The following is a 19,344-nucleotide window of genomic DNA, read 5'->3' on the forward strand; positions in this document are numbered from 1 at the left end:
AGCAAGACCTGCCCTTCATGAACACATGCTGGCTAGCCCTAGGCTGCTGGACCTGGCAAATTATTTGTAGAAAGTGAGGAATCCTAAAGAAACAGGGGACTGTTTCTTCTGTTATTACAGAAGATGCAACTTGTTGAGCTCTCAGCAGTCAAGAAGCTGATAGAAATCAAACTGAGACAGCTTGTCTTTTGTACAGTTCCTCTTTGCAGGGAAGACCCTGTCTGACTCATCCTGCTGCATTCACCCATCCTTGTTTCTTATTCACACTTTCTCACTTTGTCTGATCTGAGACTTTCCTTCACTTTGCTGTCTTCCTCTTCCACCCAAATAAATCCTGCTCTTGAAATGGGTGGTACTTCTTTCTGTGCTGATGGACAGAATATCCTGGTGGCCTTGAAATCAGAGGAAAAATAACCTACTTCCTTTCAGTTTCAGTTCTGGGCAGCTAGGCAGCCTGCAGCAGGAAATATCTGGCAGTCTCTTCAGTATATGCAGTGGAGAGAAGGCTGAATGTTTTCTGTTCCTAAGCAAATCTGGCAAGCGTGTGTAGATTCAGACTTCTCAAAGGCTCAGCGTGTGCTCAGATTTGTGTGGTTTTACAAAGGAATAGTAAAAAGTTCAATAATGACACCAGCACAACTTCCTTACTGAATTTCATGTCCTTGTTTCTGAAATGTGAAGAAGAGTTTCTTGAAAATCTGTAGAGTTCTTTGAATATAATTAAAGCATTGTATTTTCCCCGTGTTTTGTTCTTGGAAATGACTGAGTCACCTTCTTCCTAAAAATCAGCTGGGAACTGTGTGTGCAGTCATACTCCAGTGAAACTTTTTTTTGCAAACATGGAAGTAACTGAAAATATGGTCTTAAAATAGGAAGTGTTGACTTGCAATAACTAACAAAGTGCAATGACAGCAATATGAGCAGGGAAAAAAAGAGCTTTAGCCAGTAGGCACGGGAGGCAGGAATTGCTAGAATTAATTTTGTTCTTCCACTTTTAGTTTTTTCCAGTGTGCTCAGTGGACAAGAACAGAAAGTGATCATATAAACACTATACACGTTTAACTAAAGTCTTTTCCACTACTTAACCAGAAGGGGATAAACCTGTCATTGTGAGCACTACCACACATTCCTGATAACTAAGCTGGTTTTGCTTTTTTTCCCTCAATTCTCCTCTAAACAAGGCAAGCATTAGACCTTCAGAAAACTGAATGTTTATCCTGCCTCTGAATCATCTATGTGAAACCAGAAGTCTTCAAGTATTTATTGAAAGACTCGTATCTGGTCATTACGTTCACTTCTGTTTTTTGGCTGGATGGCACAGCGTGCATTAGTTTTTCCAACTTACTTTAGGTGTTTTTACAGGTCTTTACCAATACTGTGCCTCTTACTGTACAGACTAGCAGATATGTTAGAGTTTGAACCAGACCAGTGTAGGCTTTACATTTACAGAAAGAAATCCAATCTGACGAATCACGAGCAATAGGAATATGATAGATACTGTGGGCAGCCACTTCATAGAAAATAATTCAGTTAAGAAAATCATTTGAGACAAAAATATATCTCTGGGTGTTGCATTTTGAGGAAAATGAGTCTGTTGCAATCAGTTAAGTGCTAGCAATGAAGGAGCAAGGGAATCCCCTATTCTCTCACTCTCCCACTACACACATCACTGGGTTACACTAAATGATAAACTGTGTAAGTACAGAGATATTTACTTCTCTGTAATTCAAGGTAAATATTTGGCACAAGCCTGTAAAACTGCAAATCTATTTACTATATTATTCCTCTAACAGAAATAAGTAATGAAGTTGGTTTTTTCTCCCATGCTATAACTTCATGTGGGGAAAATTCAGTAAGGGTAGTAGTAAGGGTAGTATCTCAGTGCTTTCCAGGCTCTGCTTATTTAAATGTTTTCAGTTCAACTTTTAGTAACGTTGGCTAGAAGCCTAGCTGTGGAGCTCAGATAGGGGTGTTCAGACTTCATCTTGCATTTTTTCAGCCTTAAAGGTCATCCCTTACTTCAGTGGCTGTGATGTCAGTGGGGAAACCCATCTGCACTTTCCTGTTCTTGTGCAAAGGTCTCAAACCTCAAATAAAAGCAAAACACTTAGAAAAGTTTAAGGCTTAAACATAGAAATTACCCACAGGTTTTTAGTGACTCCTGATCAAGACTGTATTATTTCATCAGCTCTTGCTTGTTCTGTGAATTTGTTTTATTTCTCAGTTGCTGTTTCTTTTGCTTAGATATTTTTTTGGTTTTGGTTTTTTTTTTCAGCTGCATATTAGGGGAAGCTGTTCTTCTCCTCTTTGATAAGTGATGGATGATAGTAACTAGTTTGACAGAGGATGGACCAGAGAACCCACCAGATTTTCCATGAAATCTAGTGTTGTTTTAGTACTGTTGTGTATTATTCTGTATCATCTTTTATGGAAGATTGTCTGATGCAGAGTATCACTTAGCATGAGAGACTACTTGCTTAAGGTCATACATTAAAGCCACAAAGACATTAAGCATCACAAAACAATGTTGTGGAACTGAATGAATTGGAGAGATTGCTGCTTGCTGAATTTAATTTCTAAGCTGTGTGTTAACTGCAGTACCAAGCAGCGTGGCACCTAGGTTTTGCTGTGGGTTTACTTCTAGCTCACAGCTGACCTGAGACTTGATTTTGTTATGAATTTTAGACCCAAAGCTACCACTCTTGAGATTTAGCATTTAAAATGACTGTTGGCTTCAGCAACAGCTACACATCTTTATTAGGGAAAAGGCTGCAACTACTGAATCAAGTAGGTATGGTTATGTTATAAAAATGAACTGGTGTGTTATATCTTTCTGAATGAATGGTAGTTTACAGCAAGTTGTTGGATAACCCTCCCTTACAATACTTAAAAGAGTGGTAGTATTTGTATGGCTGTGTGTCTTTCATTGCTCAGACAAAATTCCGGTCCATCCAAGTGGAAATTTTACCTATTAAAAATAAAGAAATGAATAAAAGCATGTTTGGGTTCATGACACTTCAGCTGTTTTGCTAATGTATTGTTGCACGTCCCTAAAATTTACCAAACTAGTTGTAATCAAAGGTTGTTCTGCAAACAAGCACTGTGAACTCTCTGGCCTAAGAATGTGTCATTGCTTAAAGCTGTTGAAACCTAATCAAGGGAAGCTGACATCTCTGTGTCTTCAGGAGTGTGATTCTTCCTGGATAAAGTTATTAATTGGTCTCTGCTGCTTTAGTATTTTATGTGCAAAGAAAGAGATCACAGAGTCACAGAATTGTAGGGTTTGGAAAGGACCTCTAGAGATCACTGAGTCCAACCCCCTGCCAGAGCAGCTCCCAGCCCAGGTTGCACAGGTAGGTGTCCAGGTGGGTCTGGAACATCTCCACAGAAGGAGACCCCACCACCTCTGTGTGCAGCTGTGCCAGTGCTCCATCACTGCACTGTGATGAAGCTCCCATGCACATTTGTGTGGAACTTCCTATGCCTCAGTTTGTGGCCATTTCCCCTCGTCCTATGTCCACACACTGCTGAGAAGAGTCTGGCCTCATCACTTTGCCCCCCGCTCCTTGTATGTAGAAAAGCAAACTAAAGAATGCCACTCAGAATTCTGTCTCCCCTCCATCTTACTCAGCCAGAACAGGAATTTATGAAGATAGCAAACTTCTGTTCTTAAAACATCAATACACGTGGCTGCGTTAGAAAGCTCTGGGCTGGCAGGCAGCCAGCATCCTTTGTGAAGTTGAAAGGTTTGTTAGTGAGAGGCTTGTGTGGGGCAGAGGATATCACAAAAGAGAACTTAGTATTACTAGAAAACAGTGGCTCACAGGCTGGCTATGGTCACTATTAAAGGGATGTAGAAGCACATTAATCTGTTAAGCAGTATCCACGTGGCTGTTTATTGTTTTCATAAATCATAATCTGTTTGGTTATCATTTTAAGAGATTCTTGCCATCACCTTCATCTCTGATGCATTTGAATCCTTCTCCTTTCCCCTGACAGGACACCCCTGCTTCATCAGTTGTGGTGAATCAGCTGAATATAGCTAAGTAATTTAACAATCTGTTAAAAGGAGTGAAAACATTTCATTTCTTTACACCTGATTTTTGCTATTTCAAATTAATTATAGAGGTGTTCATGACATAGGGTTTGACTGCCCAAATACAAGTTGTTCATAATGCATATAGGCTGGGAGGAACTGCAATTGCTACACTAAATATAATTCATTCTGTGCTTCCCTTCAGCTGTATGCTTTATTTTTCCATTCTTCTAAGGATGCTAGTAAACCTTACTCCAAGCAGTTATAGTAATGATGGAAAAGTAAATCATACAAGTGGCTTGCTTTCTTCTTCCACTTTCAGCCTTTCCAACGTCCTCTGCCATCAGGAAAGGAGTATATGTTAGTCCTAAGCTATGTGAATGAAAAGGTCTGTCTATGTTACAGTGACCATGTAACCTGGCATGCTTTTCACCTGGCCAATGACAGCAATGCTGTTTTGCAAATAAGTTTTTAACTGCATACCAAATGTCAAGTCCTGAGCTGATCAAGTCTGTAGTAACTGGATCACTTGCCACCAAGTGTTTTTTTTTTTTATGATGTAGATCATAGGATTATTTGCAGAAGCTTAAGTGCTAGAATTCATAGCTGCATCAGTGTTTACATTGGTGTTGAAGTTTAATAATGAGTATTTGAGAAGCAGAAACAATATGTAACTTAGTTATATGAGAGGAATATACATTCTGGTTTTGATAAACACTGTCACTACGTAACAGGATTTTAAAGAAACATTTCTGTTGTCTCACGTTTCTGTGCTAAGGGGTTTTCACAGCCTGTGAGTATTGGCATCATCCATTGTTGGTAGAAGAATTAACAACAGTAACTTAACAGCTGAGAAACTTGAAAAGCAAATAATTGCACTGACAGACCCACCAATATGAAACCAAAAAGACCAAATCCTGGCCTAAACAACTGATGGCAAACCGTATCACAGTGAATACAACGTATACAGTAGACAGCCCAACAATAGTTAGTTGCCTGAACATAAAGACATGGAGCTGTTGGAGTGGGTCCAGAGGAGATGAGAGGGATGGCCAAAGGCTGGAGCATATCCCCTATGGAGACAGGCTGAGAGAGCTGGGCTCGTTTGGTCTGGTTAAACAGAAAGAGGAGACTTGGATTAGATGTTAGGGGGAAAAAAAATGGTGGTGGTGAGGCAATGGCACAGGCTGCCCAAAGAAGCTGTGATGTCTTATCTCTGGAAGGTGCCCAAGACCAGGCTGAATGATCTAGCAGGAGGGCAACCAGCCCGTGTTAGTGTTAGGAGCTGGGGCAGCGTTAAGGTTCCTTCCAACACAAGTTATTCTGTGACTCTGTGGTCATAGTTATCACCTAATGGAGTTGTTAGGCAGATGGAGAACTCCTGGCTTAGACCAGTCTGTGCTGTAGGGAAATAAATCACTCCCAGCTGTTCCAATGCCCTAACATCCTGAAAATAGAATGTGAGGACGGGTGAAGATAGAGAAACAACGCAGCACTAACAATATACAAGCCAGTAACAGTTGTTAATTGCTCTCCCATTTAACCAGGTTCATAATTTAAGTAATTTTCTGTTTACTCCAGCTATTTATCAGATAACTTCAGATAGCAAACCTACTTAAAAATGTCTTCAGAATTCTATCCAATCTTGGGGCTGTGGCTAAGTATGAGCACCCCAAATTGAACCTTTTCTGCCTTTTTCTTCTAATCATTTTGCCTAATAGAAAAGCATACTTAAGTTTAAATCTTGTTTTATGTAGACATAGCTGACCATAAGAAACAAGAGTGAGCCTCTAGTCTCTCAAAAGCTTTGAAGTTGTATTGAATCTGAACTCATTCATTTCTTCTCTTAGAGGTTAAGAGAAGGTAACAAAATCAGCTGGTTTTTAATCTTAAAAAGTTACATTTTTCAAAGCAGATTTAGAATTTGCTTTGTTGCCTGATTTTGCTTTTGAAATAAAGGACTATGGAGGTTCACAGAAACACTTTGTAAACTCAAGTGCAAATTTTGTTAGGCAGGTTATTGTTTACACAGGCTTCCCTGATGAACACCGTTAGCCATCTTTCACTCTGAGAAACGGACTTTAACAGCAACAGGACTGACACAGTGAGAAGGCGTTACAAAGAAAGAAGGAAATGGAATGCTCACCCATTTCTGAGGACCTGGGCTTAAAACTCCTCAGAGGAGGGATCTCTAACAAGAGATGCTTCCTCAGTGGCAGACAGCCGTTAAGCGAGGTGTCTGAGGGGTGCAGCCTGACTCTATCCTTTCCTATTACACAGCTGAACTGCCATCACCTGTGCTGCCCGGGCTGACCACGTTTTTCCCTCCAGTTCTCAATTAGTAGTTCAAGCCGCCTCAGCAGTTGCCAGACGTGGAGATACTGCAAAGATAGAAGTTCTCTTCTTTATTCACCAAGATCTTTTTATTCTCTTGTGCTAGGAGCATGAAACCACGCCAGCAGAGCAGACTATTAGAAACAGTGAACTTTTCAGAGGAAGTGACAGTTGCACACCCTTCGAGGAAATCTTCCCAGTGACCGCTAGGGGGCAATTTACCAACATACGACAAGTGTATTGTAGCTGCTTCCGAGCGCTGGGAGAGCGGCGTGAATTGTCCCGGCAGGCCGAGACCTCGGGACGGCAACGATAAGGCAGCAGAAATCATCGGGCGCTTTATTCACATCTACTTGCCCCACCCTCCTTAACTCCTACTTATATCGCCATGGGAACTTGTAATGCCTGTTTTCTACTTGTTGAAGCTAATGGAAGGGAAAAACATCAAAACCTTAAGGTAGGAGAAGACCGCAGTGCAGCTGCCTGCATTTTTCATTGAACAAGCAAACAAAAAAACCAGCATCACCAACTAATGCCAAACGTATTCCAAAGCCTGCGTGCATTTAAAGAAATATAACAAGTTAGTAAAAACTCTTGTTAAAAATAAAAAAATCTGAAACCAATCCAACTAGAATTCAGATTTCTTATATAAAGAAAATATATTTTATATTTTATGTTTAATTGTGTCTCTTCCTTACAAAAATGACTGTGTCTGAACACATATACGTAAAGGAGTAACTGTGCCTATTGCTGCAGGTTGAGTGGCCTGTTGGTTCACCAGAGGTTGGTGAAGGATGTAACTCATAAAGTGAGGACCCCCGTCACATCTGAGCATAAGAGCCAGTTTTGCAGTGCCTGAGAGGGACACATTTGAATGTTGTAGCACGGCAGGAAAGGCTCATCTGAAAATGCAGTTCAAGCACATTGCTAAAGCCATCTCCATCTTTCTCACCCTAGGCTAGGGAGATTTGTCCAGACATCAAATCCTGATTACATCTGTAATTGTCATTCTGGTCAGCAATAGCACCCTCCAGAGTGACAGGCTCTGGCTTCTTTTCACTGCTTCCTTTCAAGTTTTCACAGTGTGGCTGAATCTGCAGACTTCTGAGTCTTTGACAGCTGTTTGGTTTTCTCCCTCTTTCATCTCCAACTTTGAGCACCGCATCACTGCTCACTGTGGCACCTGCTGGCTGACTGGAATCCATGTGCAACTTGATGGTTACACACCTGAATCAGTCACCTACATAGCCAGCAGAGTTTGCAATTTGTTTCGCCTGTTCAGATGGTCTGGGTTTCAGTATTTTCCTATTAGCAGAATCTGTGTTTTTGGCTCCATCTTTGTATGTCTGATTGGTTTCAAGGTTTGGCTGCACTGTGGCAAAGCAGAATGGCACTTTACCCATGGTCAGACTCACGAGTGGCCTCCAGGAAGGCTGGTGAAATCTGGAGGTCTGCTTTCACTTTATCTGTCAGGTCAAGCTGAACGTTGGTGAACTAAGGGCTTGCTTAAAAATTATAGCTTTCCTGCAGATTGCCATTTCTTCCAAACTCATTAAAACCTTTGCACTGAGATGCCTGTTCTTCCTTGTGCTTTGTAGGGTCACTTAGCCTAGCTGTTGCTCTGGGCAGCAAAGCTAGCTTTCACTAAACTCACTTCACCTTTTTTAGTCTTGCTAGTCCCACAGTAGCTCTGTGAAGAGGTGCTTGTTGCTTTTGGCAGTGTTACTGCTGGGACTGAAGCCTTGGTGCAACTTCAGAATCTTATCACTGGCATCAAACTCATAGTTCATCTTTCTGCCCATCTCCAGGAGCTCTGGGAACCTGCCACACAGCACCAGGTCTTCATAGTATACACCTGTGGGATGATGACTCTACTCAGTCATCCTTCTCTTTACTGTCTTTCTGAGGTGCTCTTGCTTTCCTAGTCAGGGTACTCTGGGCTCTCCTGGGACCCAGCTCTAATGTTCCAGATGAATTCCCTATTTGTTTCTTTTTATCTGTCTTGTGCTGCCATCTGCTCTTTATTTTCTTTTAAGGAAGGTAAGGAGAAATGAAAAGTAACTGATCCCTGACTTCATTCCTTTTCGCAGATTGTCTCTCAGTCATGTGAATGGTGCTTTGAAAACAGCAGTTCCTCTCTACATACTTTAAACCTCATGGCCTAACTGCTCCTGTCTTGTCCAGATGCAGTAAGGGTTTTAGGTCAGGGTTTGCAATTTAAAAAGAAACAATAACAATAGCTTGTTACTTCTCCCAGAGTAAATTACGAGGTTATCCCTCTCTGGTTTGGATTTGTTTATCTTTGTTTTCTGTAATTTATGCACAGTCCATGTGGTAACTCGTAGCCTAGCTCTGGCTAACAGAGTAAAATCCCTTCACTTTTAATTTTAGTTATTTTCTTGTCATCTAAACTTTAACTGCAACAATGTCAGTTCTGGTGCATCCATTTATTACAACTGTCCTTCTGTGCTTTCCTGTCCTGTTTTCCCAAAGGAGCTTGAGAAAGACAAATGCTTCTGCTGCTGTGGTCTACCATCACTGGTAGGCACTGGCTAGCAATTACAAGTCTCAGTCTTCATGAAACAGATCTTCAGCACTGCTGGCTTGGCTCGTACTCCAGAGTCTCACTGGAGTTTATCAGAGCTGGAGCCAGGACACTAGTGGCTCTAGTGACGTAGCTCATTTTTTCTACACCTGTGTGTTAAGCAGTTGGTTTTTTAATATCCAACTTTCCATATAACACTGCCACTTATTTAATCTCTTTGTTGGGGTAGGCAGTCTCCTTTCCTTAGTTCCTGCATTTAGGTGACAGAAGCAACTTGTGGTCCTAATTTTCTCTTCGTATGTCTGTTTTGTTTCCATTCAACAGACTGTGTCTGAATGTGTTTTTTTTACTGCACAAAGAATCTGTTCAGTTCCTTTTTATCGAGGTATTGTGCAACAGGAATTACTTGAGGAATTCCTGTTTTCCCTAGCTGATATGTTTAATCAAAAATAAGTCACAAGATCGATATGTATATCTCTATTCATGTAGAGGAAAGTAGTTCTTCCAGGCATCTGAAATACCTGAAAATGCTTTGAGTCTTACAGTGACTTACACATACGCTATACCTAAGGCACAATAATATTTTGGACTGAGAATTTCATTTGGATGTTAGCTATTTTTAGCAATATTAGCATTCATGAGGAGTGGAATTTCTACACAGGTAAAACGTCATTTATCAAATATGTTGTTATGAGAGAGAGGCCAGCCACTACTTTGATTACACAAGACATAAAACATCGCCCCGAGTGTCCTAAAAGCAGAATTAAGAAGTTCATGGAGCAACAGCCAAATGAAAAATACTGTGAACAGCAGAACTGATTGCTGTTCTGTGTGTGACGAAAGCAAAAGGACTTTAGCCTTGTAACTAAGAAAACTCAGATAAAAATTATAGTTTAACTAGAACATCGGCTTTTTAGAAAATGTAAATGGTTTTACTGCAGCATATCAGTAAATCAGATGCATACGTGCATAAAGTCAAAACCCATTGGGACTGCTATTCAAATAGTGTGAAGCAGTGGTGCTGGATGTGGCTTACTCACAGCTCTTCAGGCTAAGATTCTACGTGGTGAGGTGGCACGATGACACAGCTCTGGGCAGTTTGTAGGAAGGGCTAGAGCAGGCCCAGATAAGATGACAGCTGGCCAGTCTACAAATCGTGTGTAGATATGCTTTACACATGTAGGAAGGCTTTACGTGTGAGTTTGTTCCTAAAATATGTTCAACCTGAAGAATGGTGTGCTTTCTGTGATTCCTAGGTGTAATCCTTGGATTGTACAGTGCATGAGTCACTGGACCAGAGATTTAAAAAGATGTCCTGAAAGACTACAAATTGAAAGACATATCCAGTTGTTCTGTATCGAAACAATTCATTTTTCTTTTATAATTATGGCTGTATATATTGCATTCCAAAACTGAAGTTAAGTGGCCTAACGCTTTTTGAATGCCCTGAAGTGAAAAAAAGGCTTGTAGTAAAGTTCTGAAGAAGTGATAGTTATCCTCTGCAGGTGAACCCAATGCTTTTTTGACACCACCACAGTCAGAAGGTCTGACCACCACCACAGAAGGTGAGACAGCCAGGGAGCTGCTGGGTCCATCCAAAAGAAAAGGGCCTGTGTCTCATGACATGCAAACAGTTGATATCTTTTCCTCTGAGCAGAAAATGGAAAAAAAAAACCACCACAAAGCAATGCAAAGTCCTCAAGGTACGTAGTTCTTCTGACACAGGTATACCTGGAGCTATCAATGATCCACAGAACTGGAGCATTGACTCTTTAACTCCCAGTGCACTACGTGGTGTTATGATGTGGGGTACCAATTACAAAAATCATAAAACCATGGCAGCCAGCAGCGTGCCCTCACAGCCCAGAAGGCCAACTGTATCCTGGGCTGTATGCAAAGCAGCATGGCCAGCAGGGCCAGGGAGGTGATAACTGCCCCTCTGCTCTGTGCTGTGAGACCTCACCTGGAGTGCTGCGAGTCCTCAATACAGGAGAGATGTGGACATGTTGGAGTGCATCCAGAGAAGGGTCACGAAAATGATCCATGGAATGGATCACTACAAGGACAGGCTGAGAGTTGGGGCTGTTCAACCTGGAGAATAGAAGGCTCTGAGGTGGCCCAGTAGCAGCCTGTCAGTATCTAAAAGGGGAGCTACAGGAAAGAAGGGAACAGACTCTTTAGCAGGGTCTGCAATGATAGAACAAGGGGAAACGCTTTCGAGCTCAAACAGGGTAGATTCAGGTTGGATATATGGAAAAAGTCTGTTACAGTGAGGGTGGTGAGGCACTGGCACAGGTTGCCCACTGATGTGGTTGATGCCCCATTCCCGGAGACTTTCAGGGTGAGGCTGGATCAGGCCCTGGGCAGCCTGATGGAGCTGTGGTGCAGGGGAGTTGGACTAGATGGCGTTCAGAGGTCCCTTCCAAATCTAAGGATTCTATGGTTCTATAATAAACAGTTCCTTCCTTGCGAGGTTGCATCATAAATGAATGAGATGGTGTGAGAGCAAGGAAGTGTCTTCTGTTTTCTGCTGGAGAAGCTGAAGCTCAGAATTAAACAACTTGCCTAAGAGCAGAAGGGTGACTTGCCAAGAGCCAGATTCCAGTCTCCTGAGTCAGAGCCTTGTGCTTTATCCACAAGACCAACCTTTCCCTTGTAGCATTTCCTTTCTCTCCACCCTGTTTTGAGGGGAGGAACGGTAGAATTGTTCTATGTCAAACAAATTAAAAGCATAATACAGGAGTGCTCCCAGCAAAATGGCTGGAACAACCTTTGAGTTTAACATTAATCTGGAAGCCATGACTTTTCTTGGAATGGCTTCTGCATTGGAGCAATAACCATGAAAGCTTTAACCACCAAAGATCTGTCAGTCTTTTTAAAGAAGAGGGGTTTGAGAGTTAAAATAAATAAATACATAAATAGAAACCAACACAGCAAAAGCACACAACACATACTTAATAAAAACTTTTTTAAAGGCATAGGAGATCGGTGTTCGAGGGAGTGCATGAGACATGAAATGCAGTGGTCAAGAAAGCAGGACTTTTTTATTCCATAAGTGGTCAATATATTTAGTTCTAAAATTTATGATTTTTATTCCTAGTGCCAAGTACCATACTAGAAAAGCCTTGTTCTATAAGTACGGTAATGCCTGCTTGCCTGCTTAATCAGGCTGGTGACAAGTGGCTTATCTTTGATATGTCAGATAGCTGGGAAGAGAAAACAAAAGACTCACGTTTACCTTTGCTGCTTCCACAGCAGAGCAGGCTTCAGCAGACTTGATTGAGCAATGCCTGTGCTAAGCACCACTGAAGGGTCGTCGTCCTAGGGCTGACAAGTATCCTATCAATCACGCTGTTTTTTGCCATATGAATAATTAGAGGGTTTTTGTTGTTGTTGATGTTTGTTTAGTGTTTTTTTTTCCCACTTTGTCCTTTTTTTGTTGCTGCCCCATGCCATTCTGGGATTGTTCAGCGTAGAAAAGAAAAGGCTGCAGAGAGACTTCATTGCAGCCTTCCAGTATTTAAAGGGATTTTATAAACATGAGGGTCATCGACTACTTACATACATAGATAGTGATAGGACAAGCGGAAATGGTTTTGAACTAAAGGAAGGGAGATCTAGATGATTAGATATCAGGGGGAAGTTTTTTACTGAGTGGTGATGGAACAGGCTGCCTGGAGACGTTATGGATGTCCTGTAGCTGGAGGTGTTCAAGGCTGGGCTGGATGGGCAGTCCAATCTAGTACTTGATCTAGTGGCTGGTAACCTTGCCTGTGTCAAGAGGGCTGGAATGTGATGAACCTTGAGACATTCCATGGTTCTCTGTCAGATTAGGAAGCTGAATTCCTCGCAGGATTTCTTTCAGCAGTCTAGAGGTTAACAGGGCCAGCGTGGCAGCTGGTGAAAAGCAAAAAAAGCAGGAGCAAGGACTTGTCTTTGGATAAGTGGAGAAAAATGGGATCTTAAACTACTTTAACTGGAAGACAGGAAGTGAAGCACTGGATCAAACTGGTCTACGAATTCTGGTATCTTGCCTCTGGCTACACAGTAGCCAGCTGAAAAAAATCAGTGATGCACCTGGCTTTTGTTATGCAATGTTAGAGGAGGGGAATTCCATCCTATTTGCAAAGATCTGCACATGCCCGAAGTTATGACATGTTCTTAAACGTTGTCTCAGTTGCTGACTGGGTTTCTGTGATTACTAGTACTATCCTGCGCTTCTCAAGTTTGCATCACTCTCATAGGGATGATCCCATGCCATAAATTCATCTGGAGGCAGAGTAAAACTGCGTACAAGGTACTCACTGGAATAGAGAATCATATACTTTCATGATTTTGAATAGGGCTTTGCATTTATTTGGTTTGGTATTGGTCTTGTGCCTTAGAAGACTTCTGTCCTGCTGTACAGCTTCCCCCTAGTTTTGGAACATGAGCATGAGACAAAAGAGCTACGGTGGGTTTGTTTTGTCCCAGAAATATGCTCTTCACTATGTGTCTGCTTGTGCGTATTATAGCACAGAGGGAACCAGGCAGGAAATTTCCACTCACAATGTCCTTTCTCCAGTCACTTTGTGCTGGGATTTCCTGAGCCAAATCTATCTTGTTTTCCATTGGTAGATGCTAACTGATCTGACACAGCGAAGCACTTCCATCACTGGCTTTACTCTCATTTTATTAAAGCTTGTTTTCACTTTAGAAAAGGAGTATGGATAGAATTAGAGTCTTCTGGATGCTACAAGTACACTCCACTGAACTTTTTCTTAAAAAAACAAACAGAAAAACTGTAAAGCAACAGCTTGCTTCATAGACACTGATGCGTGTTATCAATCTCCTCAGTTTCTCTAATAGTCCTCCGGGTAGCCTGATCATGCAGGCCTGAAGACTCACACGTGGAAAGAACCGGGTACTGACGTTTTAGCCCTATCAGATGGTGGTCCTATCACCTGGAATATTGCCTTCCACATCAGCACGCGCTCTGTAATATTTTCCTCACAAAGAGGGCTTCTGTTCAGGGACAAGCCGTTCCCCCGGTGTCTCTGCGCGGGCCTATTCGGCACCAGCAGCACGGGCTGGAGAAGGAGCAGCAGCCGGAGCTGAAAGCTGCGTTCAGGGAAGCAGCTAGGTCCGTCCTTCCCCAGAGCCTGCACTTCACGGTCGGTGCGGAACCGTAACTCCACACACAGCCGCTGCCGCTCCGCTCCCTCAGCCCTCTCGCGCCGCGCCGTCCCGCGCAGGCTCGGGCGCTGCGGGGGCGGGCGGGGAGGCGGGCCCGCTAGGCCGGGAAATTCCCCCCCAGAGCAGGGCGGCGAGCGCGGAGGCGGCGTTGCGTTCGTCCTTCCGTGCGTGTGAGGCGCGGGCCTGGAGGGCAGTCCGCGGTGCCAGGGCCCCAGCGGCGGCGCGGAGCTGTCGGCATGGCGGGTGAGCAGCGGGCCGGGCGAAGCGCGGGGAGCGGTTAGCGGGCTGTGCCGTGCCGCGCAGTGCGGCTCGGTTCGGGGCGGCGGCCAGCGCCCTTCCTCCCGCCGGGCGCGTCCTCGCTCGGGGCAGCGCCGGGTCGGCTGCCGTCCGCTGTTCCGCCGTACGCAGTCGGCGGGAGCGGGCTGCTGAGGACGGCGTCGGAGAAGCGCTTGGGCGGCAAGCAGAGGCCGCGCGTGTCTGCTCCGCGGGTGCTGGCTGTGTGTGTTAGGGAAAGGTGTCCTGAGTGCGGAGGGGCAGAGATAAGGAGTCTTCTATTGGGTAATTACGCTTAGAAGTGTAATTAGGTGGGGTTTGTTTTTTAGACCGAGTTAAAACTCGTTTGTCACCCTTTCGGGAGGTGTTCTGCGGCGCTGGGGATTTAAAAGAAGCCAGCTTCAGGCTGGGCAGCGTTAATTGGTGTTTGGAGGCTCTTCGGCTTCAGAAAAAGGGCTGTGTGCTCTGCTGCCCTTAGCAAAGTGTAAACTTTCACTCCTGTCAGATGAGCGCTTGTTCTCCCGACTTACTCTGCAGCAGAATTCCTGTTTGAGAAGGCTGAAATGAAGCAGGACCTAGTGCTTTCTTTCTCATCTTGAATGTATTTTCAGAGTAATTGGGAACCAGATAAGGATTTTTTCAGCAGGGGAAGTTCACAACTTCCTGGTATGAGCTAGCTTTTGTCATTGTTTTTTTTTTGTTATTTTTTTTCCCTTTTGGTTGCTATTTGTTAAGGTCATACGATAGTTAAGAGGAAGCTTGCGAGCAGTTTTGTTGCTCTGTGAGAGTCTGTGTGGTTCGTGGGTTCTGAAGTAGATTACTGCTCTAAAATAAAATCATGAGTGCACTCTGGGTCACGTTAGATTGAAGCGGGATGTTCTGAAACAGATCTTCCACTGCTGTCTTTTGCCTGAGCTGCTCCAAGGGGTTGAGTGCAGGTAGGTTGGGAGCATGTGGGCAGTCTGCTGTCACTGCTCAGAAACGGCTGTTGCTGTGAGGGACGGAAATTCACCAGTCATCTGTAAGGAGGTGTGACATCAAAATTGAAGGGCAACACTTCTTGCTTCTGTGTTTCACTGCTGTCACCTGAGATTATGAGAGTTTCGGGTGATACTTTCACATCTTCCACAAAGACCCACGGCTGCTTTGCTTTCAAGCTTGGTGATTGCTGGAGAGTATGTTTCACAGTGTGCTGCTCCTGCTTGTGCAGGAAAACTGCAAATCATGTAGTCCTCCAGAAGCATTATTCTTTTGGGCCAAGGAGTAACACAGGATGTACTGGACCCGCTGACCTTCTGGTGGCAGGGTGTTACAGCCACATTCCTCCCTGACTGTGTTTAGCCTCGAACTGCTCCAGGTGTCTTGTCATGGAGAGGTCTGACAAATGTTTTGAGTCTTTTGTTCCTTTTTGTGTTAGCAGGTTGGCCAGCCTTCTGTGCTTAAATGTGAGCATGAGCTGGCTGTATCCTTGGTGCCATGACTGCTCTTACTTAGTCTCTTTATGTAGTTGAGACACTTGCTCTCTTGTACTTTAAAAGTGTTTATTGTAGTATTCAGAGCGTGGGAGGGGGAGGGAACAAACAAGTAGGTAATATTGATAGATGTTCATTTCTTTCAAAATTAGAGAGGGCGGAGCACCTCAGACATGGCTCATACTGGTTTGACAAATGTCTGGAAAGGAGCTAGTTCCCTATGAGAGCTGACAGCCTTCTGTATGTGAGTGTAGATTGTGAAATTCTTAAACCACACCACTTCACAAGCACGTTGCTCATTTACAGAAATAGGGAACGCCAGACAGACCTCCACTTCACTGCAGAGTGCTGATAATACCTTTGGCTCACACTGATAATTTTATGCGTTTCCTCTATGCACAAAACATAATGACAGTGACAACTGTGGTGGAGATGATACTTAAGTAGAGAGAGTGAGAACCAAGATTGAAATGAATTTTAGTGTTTAATCTCTGGAGGCTACCATGTCATTGAGATTTGCTTTCCTCGCACCTGCTGCTAAGCAGTGGGTTTGCTTTCAATGACACTTGTTTCAACCACAGTCCCATCATAATTGTTGAGAATGGAGTTTTAGAGTATGGTGCTCTTAATAGGGAAGAAGAAGAGGCCTCTTAAGCAAGCATTTGTAGAACACAGTGGGAAATTGATGGTTAAAACAGAATTAACGACCTGAAGCAATTCTGTGCTGTACTAATTTCTAACAGAATACCTAGTTTTGGCAAATACATAAAACATGTGGGTGTAAAGTGTCTGGTTAGCAGCTATGTAAGCGTGTGCACCTCCAAAGTAAGGTGATTAGTAGGTACTTTGCTGCAATTTTGTCCTCACAGTGTCTAAAATAGGTATTTAATTTAGGAGACGGTTATGCGTCTGTGTTCATGGTACAGTGTTACGTAGGAATGGAGAAGTGAGATTCTTCTCTCTCCTCAATTACGTGATGGAAATGGGAGGCTGACTGGTACACTGCCATTGCTCCCCACTGCTGGCAGTAGTTCTCTGTTGTCTGCAGGATTGTTCTGAAAAGGATAACATAAGTAAATGTGAGTGTGGAATTAAAAAGCTGTGTGCTAGGGTGTGAGCTTGGCTTTAGGAACTCAAACTTCTAACCTAAAACAAGCTTTACATCAGGTCTTGGCTTTTTGATACTATTGGCTTTTGCTGGTATTGCTTATTTTCCAGAAAAATGAAAGGAACAAAGCTTACCTAAACGGAGGACTAGAAAAGATCTAGAAAGTGTCTAGGGAAGGGACAGTAGCTGTAAGAAACTGGACTTGGAGCAGTGCCTGTGCATACTCTCTCCGTGTTTGTTATCAGAAACTGACTTTAAAATCGGTGGCAGATGATCAGCTGAGGTACTGCATTTTGATTAAAACTCTGTATGTTCTTTTCTAAGAATTTAACTGTTCTCTACTATTTGGCACCAAATACAGCCTGGAGTTGAAATGCTTCATGCCTTTTTTTTAACAAGCATGCCTTCTGAAGAGGCGTGTGTTGTAGGAGACAATTCCAGCATTAGAGCAGCTTTCACACACTGTTGCACAGCTGTCTGTCAGTGTGTTACAGCTGAAACGTGTGATCAAATAAGACTAAGCTAGCACCTCAGAAATGTACTTATCCTTCCATTCTCTTCTTAATTACTTCCTAATATTTCTCTAATTTGGGGTGTGAACTGCTGCAGCACCGTCAGTCTTAAAATCAGCACAGCCTAGTTGTGAAATTCAAGCTTTGTATTGGCAGATAAAGTTATTGTAGATAGAATAAAAGAGAAGGTTTTATTATGGAGCTAAGACTGTAATCCACCTCTTTGCCAAGTTCATGTACTAAATACCTTATGCTGACCAGACCTTGGGCAAAATGAAGTAGGGAATCCCTTACTCGTTTATTGCTTTCAATATATTAAATAAGTATTTTGCTTTTTATGTCTGAGCACTGTTGTCATACTGCCTGTTGTGTTTCTGATGTTCACAAGCCTTGCCTTGAGTAGGATGCTATTATACAAAGATGACAGAGAGCTCAGTAGATGTTTCCACAAGCTGTGTTCTTCTGATCATGCCAGAGCCATGATGATTCAACCCCTACAATATTTACTTATCCTCTGCTGTTTGTTTTTCACATGCCATCTCACTGTTGTCACTATTTGATTTACTATCCTGTTTGATGTTCTCACTGAGATACGTTAAATAGCTCGTTACTGTCTGGCAATCACACTGCTATAAAAGTAGTGATACGCTTGCTAAGGTAATGTCTTTCCAAACCTTTCATTGAAGAGTTTTGTTGTCTGTCATTCTTGTCTGTAACTCAAGTTTCCTGAAAACATCATGAGGCCCAATAATTTTTAGTAAGTTATCTGGACAAATACTGCAGCTAGTAGCTGACCCTGTGGGATGTAAGCAGCTCAAGCTGTCATGCTAGCTATTAGGTATTTTCTAAGCCCAGAGTGGTAGTGTTCAAACCAATTGAACTTTTTTCTTTCCTGATATGCCTAGTGTTTGCTTCAGCATAATAGGAACTAAATCAGTCGATTCTGAGGAAAGATCTTCACATTCAAAAGGCATTCAAGAAGAAGTAATACTGATGGTACCTGTACCTTGAGATGACAACTGTATTAAGATTATTAAGCATTCACTTGAAATAGTGTTTTCTTTGTATAAAATAGCTTTTAGAGAATATGTCTCTGATGGGATACTAAAAGAATCTAAAATTCTAGGTGAGATGGAGGGGAGGGAGTCCTCTGCTAATTACTAATATGGCATTGATACCTGGAGATTTCAGTTAATGTTTATCAACACCACTTACCCCCTTCATCTTTAAAAAAAAAAAAGTTTATCATCTGAGAAGGTAAATCAAGTGAAAGATGAATAATGCAAACCAAAGAGTCTAGACATTATAATTTTCATGTAGCACCTAACCATATAACCTGCCTTCTGCTTCTCTTTAAGCTCTAAATTATAAAGGTTTTGTTTTGTTTTAAGGTATCTCAGAGCCCTACATTGAAATATTTGAACAGCCCAGGCAAAGGGGCATGCGCTTCAGATACAAATGTGAAGGAAGATCAGCAGGTAGCATTCCAGGAGAGCACAGTACTGACAACAACAAGACGTTCCCATCCATACAGGTAATACTACTTTGATCCATGTTACCAGTGCCTGTAGTTACTCTGTGCTGTAGCTATGCATTGGCCTCGGTGCAGTAAATAAAATGGTTTTCATTACATGTTCTGTTATTCTTTCCTTGGCATGCAAATGTAGTTGCAACACAGCTAGAAAGAGTTCTTTGCTCTTAGTCATTGAAGATTTTATTCCCATTGACCAGAGATGAAGGCACAGTAGCATGTAGAGAAGTTGCCAGTAGAAAGGGTACTGAGTGCATTTGTCTAGGAGTCGTTAATCTTTTCCACATTTACATTTGTTCTGTTTTCTTAGTTATGTGATTTGGGCTTGTTTTTACTATTTCCTTTGTAATATAAATTG

General features: G+C 42.6%; 1 protein-coding gene across 1 annotated transcript in view; it reads left to right on the top strand.

The window, feature by feature from the left end:
• Positions 1–14,212: 14,212 nt before the first annotated feature.
• The window catches only part of REL (REL proto-oncogene, NF-kB subunit), a 30,129-nt gene continuing 24,997 nt past the window's right edge, over positions 14,213–19,344 (top strand). The window contains exons 1-2 of the mRNA XM_065739426.1: positions 14,213–14,333; positions 18,847–18,989. Of these exons, the coding sequence (XP_065595498.1) occupies positions 14,327–14,333; positions 18,847–18,989 (150 nt within the window). The 5' untranslated portion in view covers positions 14,213–14,326. The remainder of the gene's footprint in view (positions 14,334–18,846; positions 18,990–19,344) is intronic.

This window comes from Cyrtonyx montezumae, unplaced genomic scaffold (assembly GCF_038088225.1).
Source record: "Cyrtonyx montezumae isolate F1298 unplaced genomic scaffold, pur_monq_1.0 scaffold_24, whole genome shotgun sequence".
NCBI lineage: Eukaryota > Metazoa > Chordata > Aves > Galliformes > Odontophoridae > Cyrtonyx > Cyrtonyx montezumae.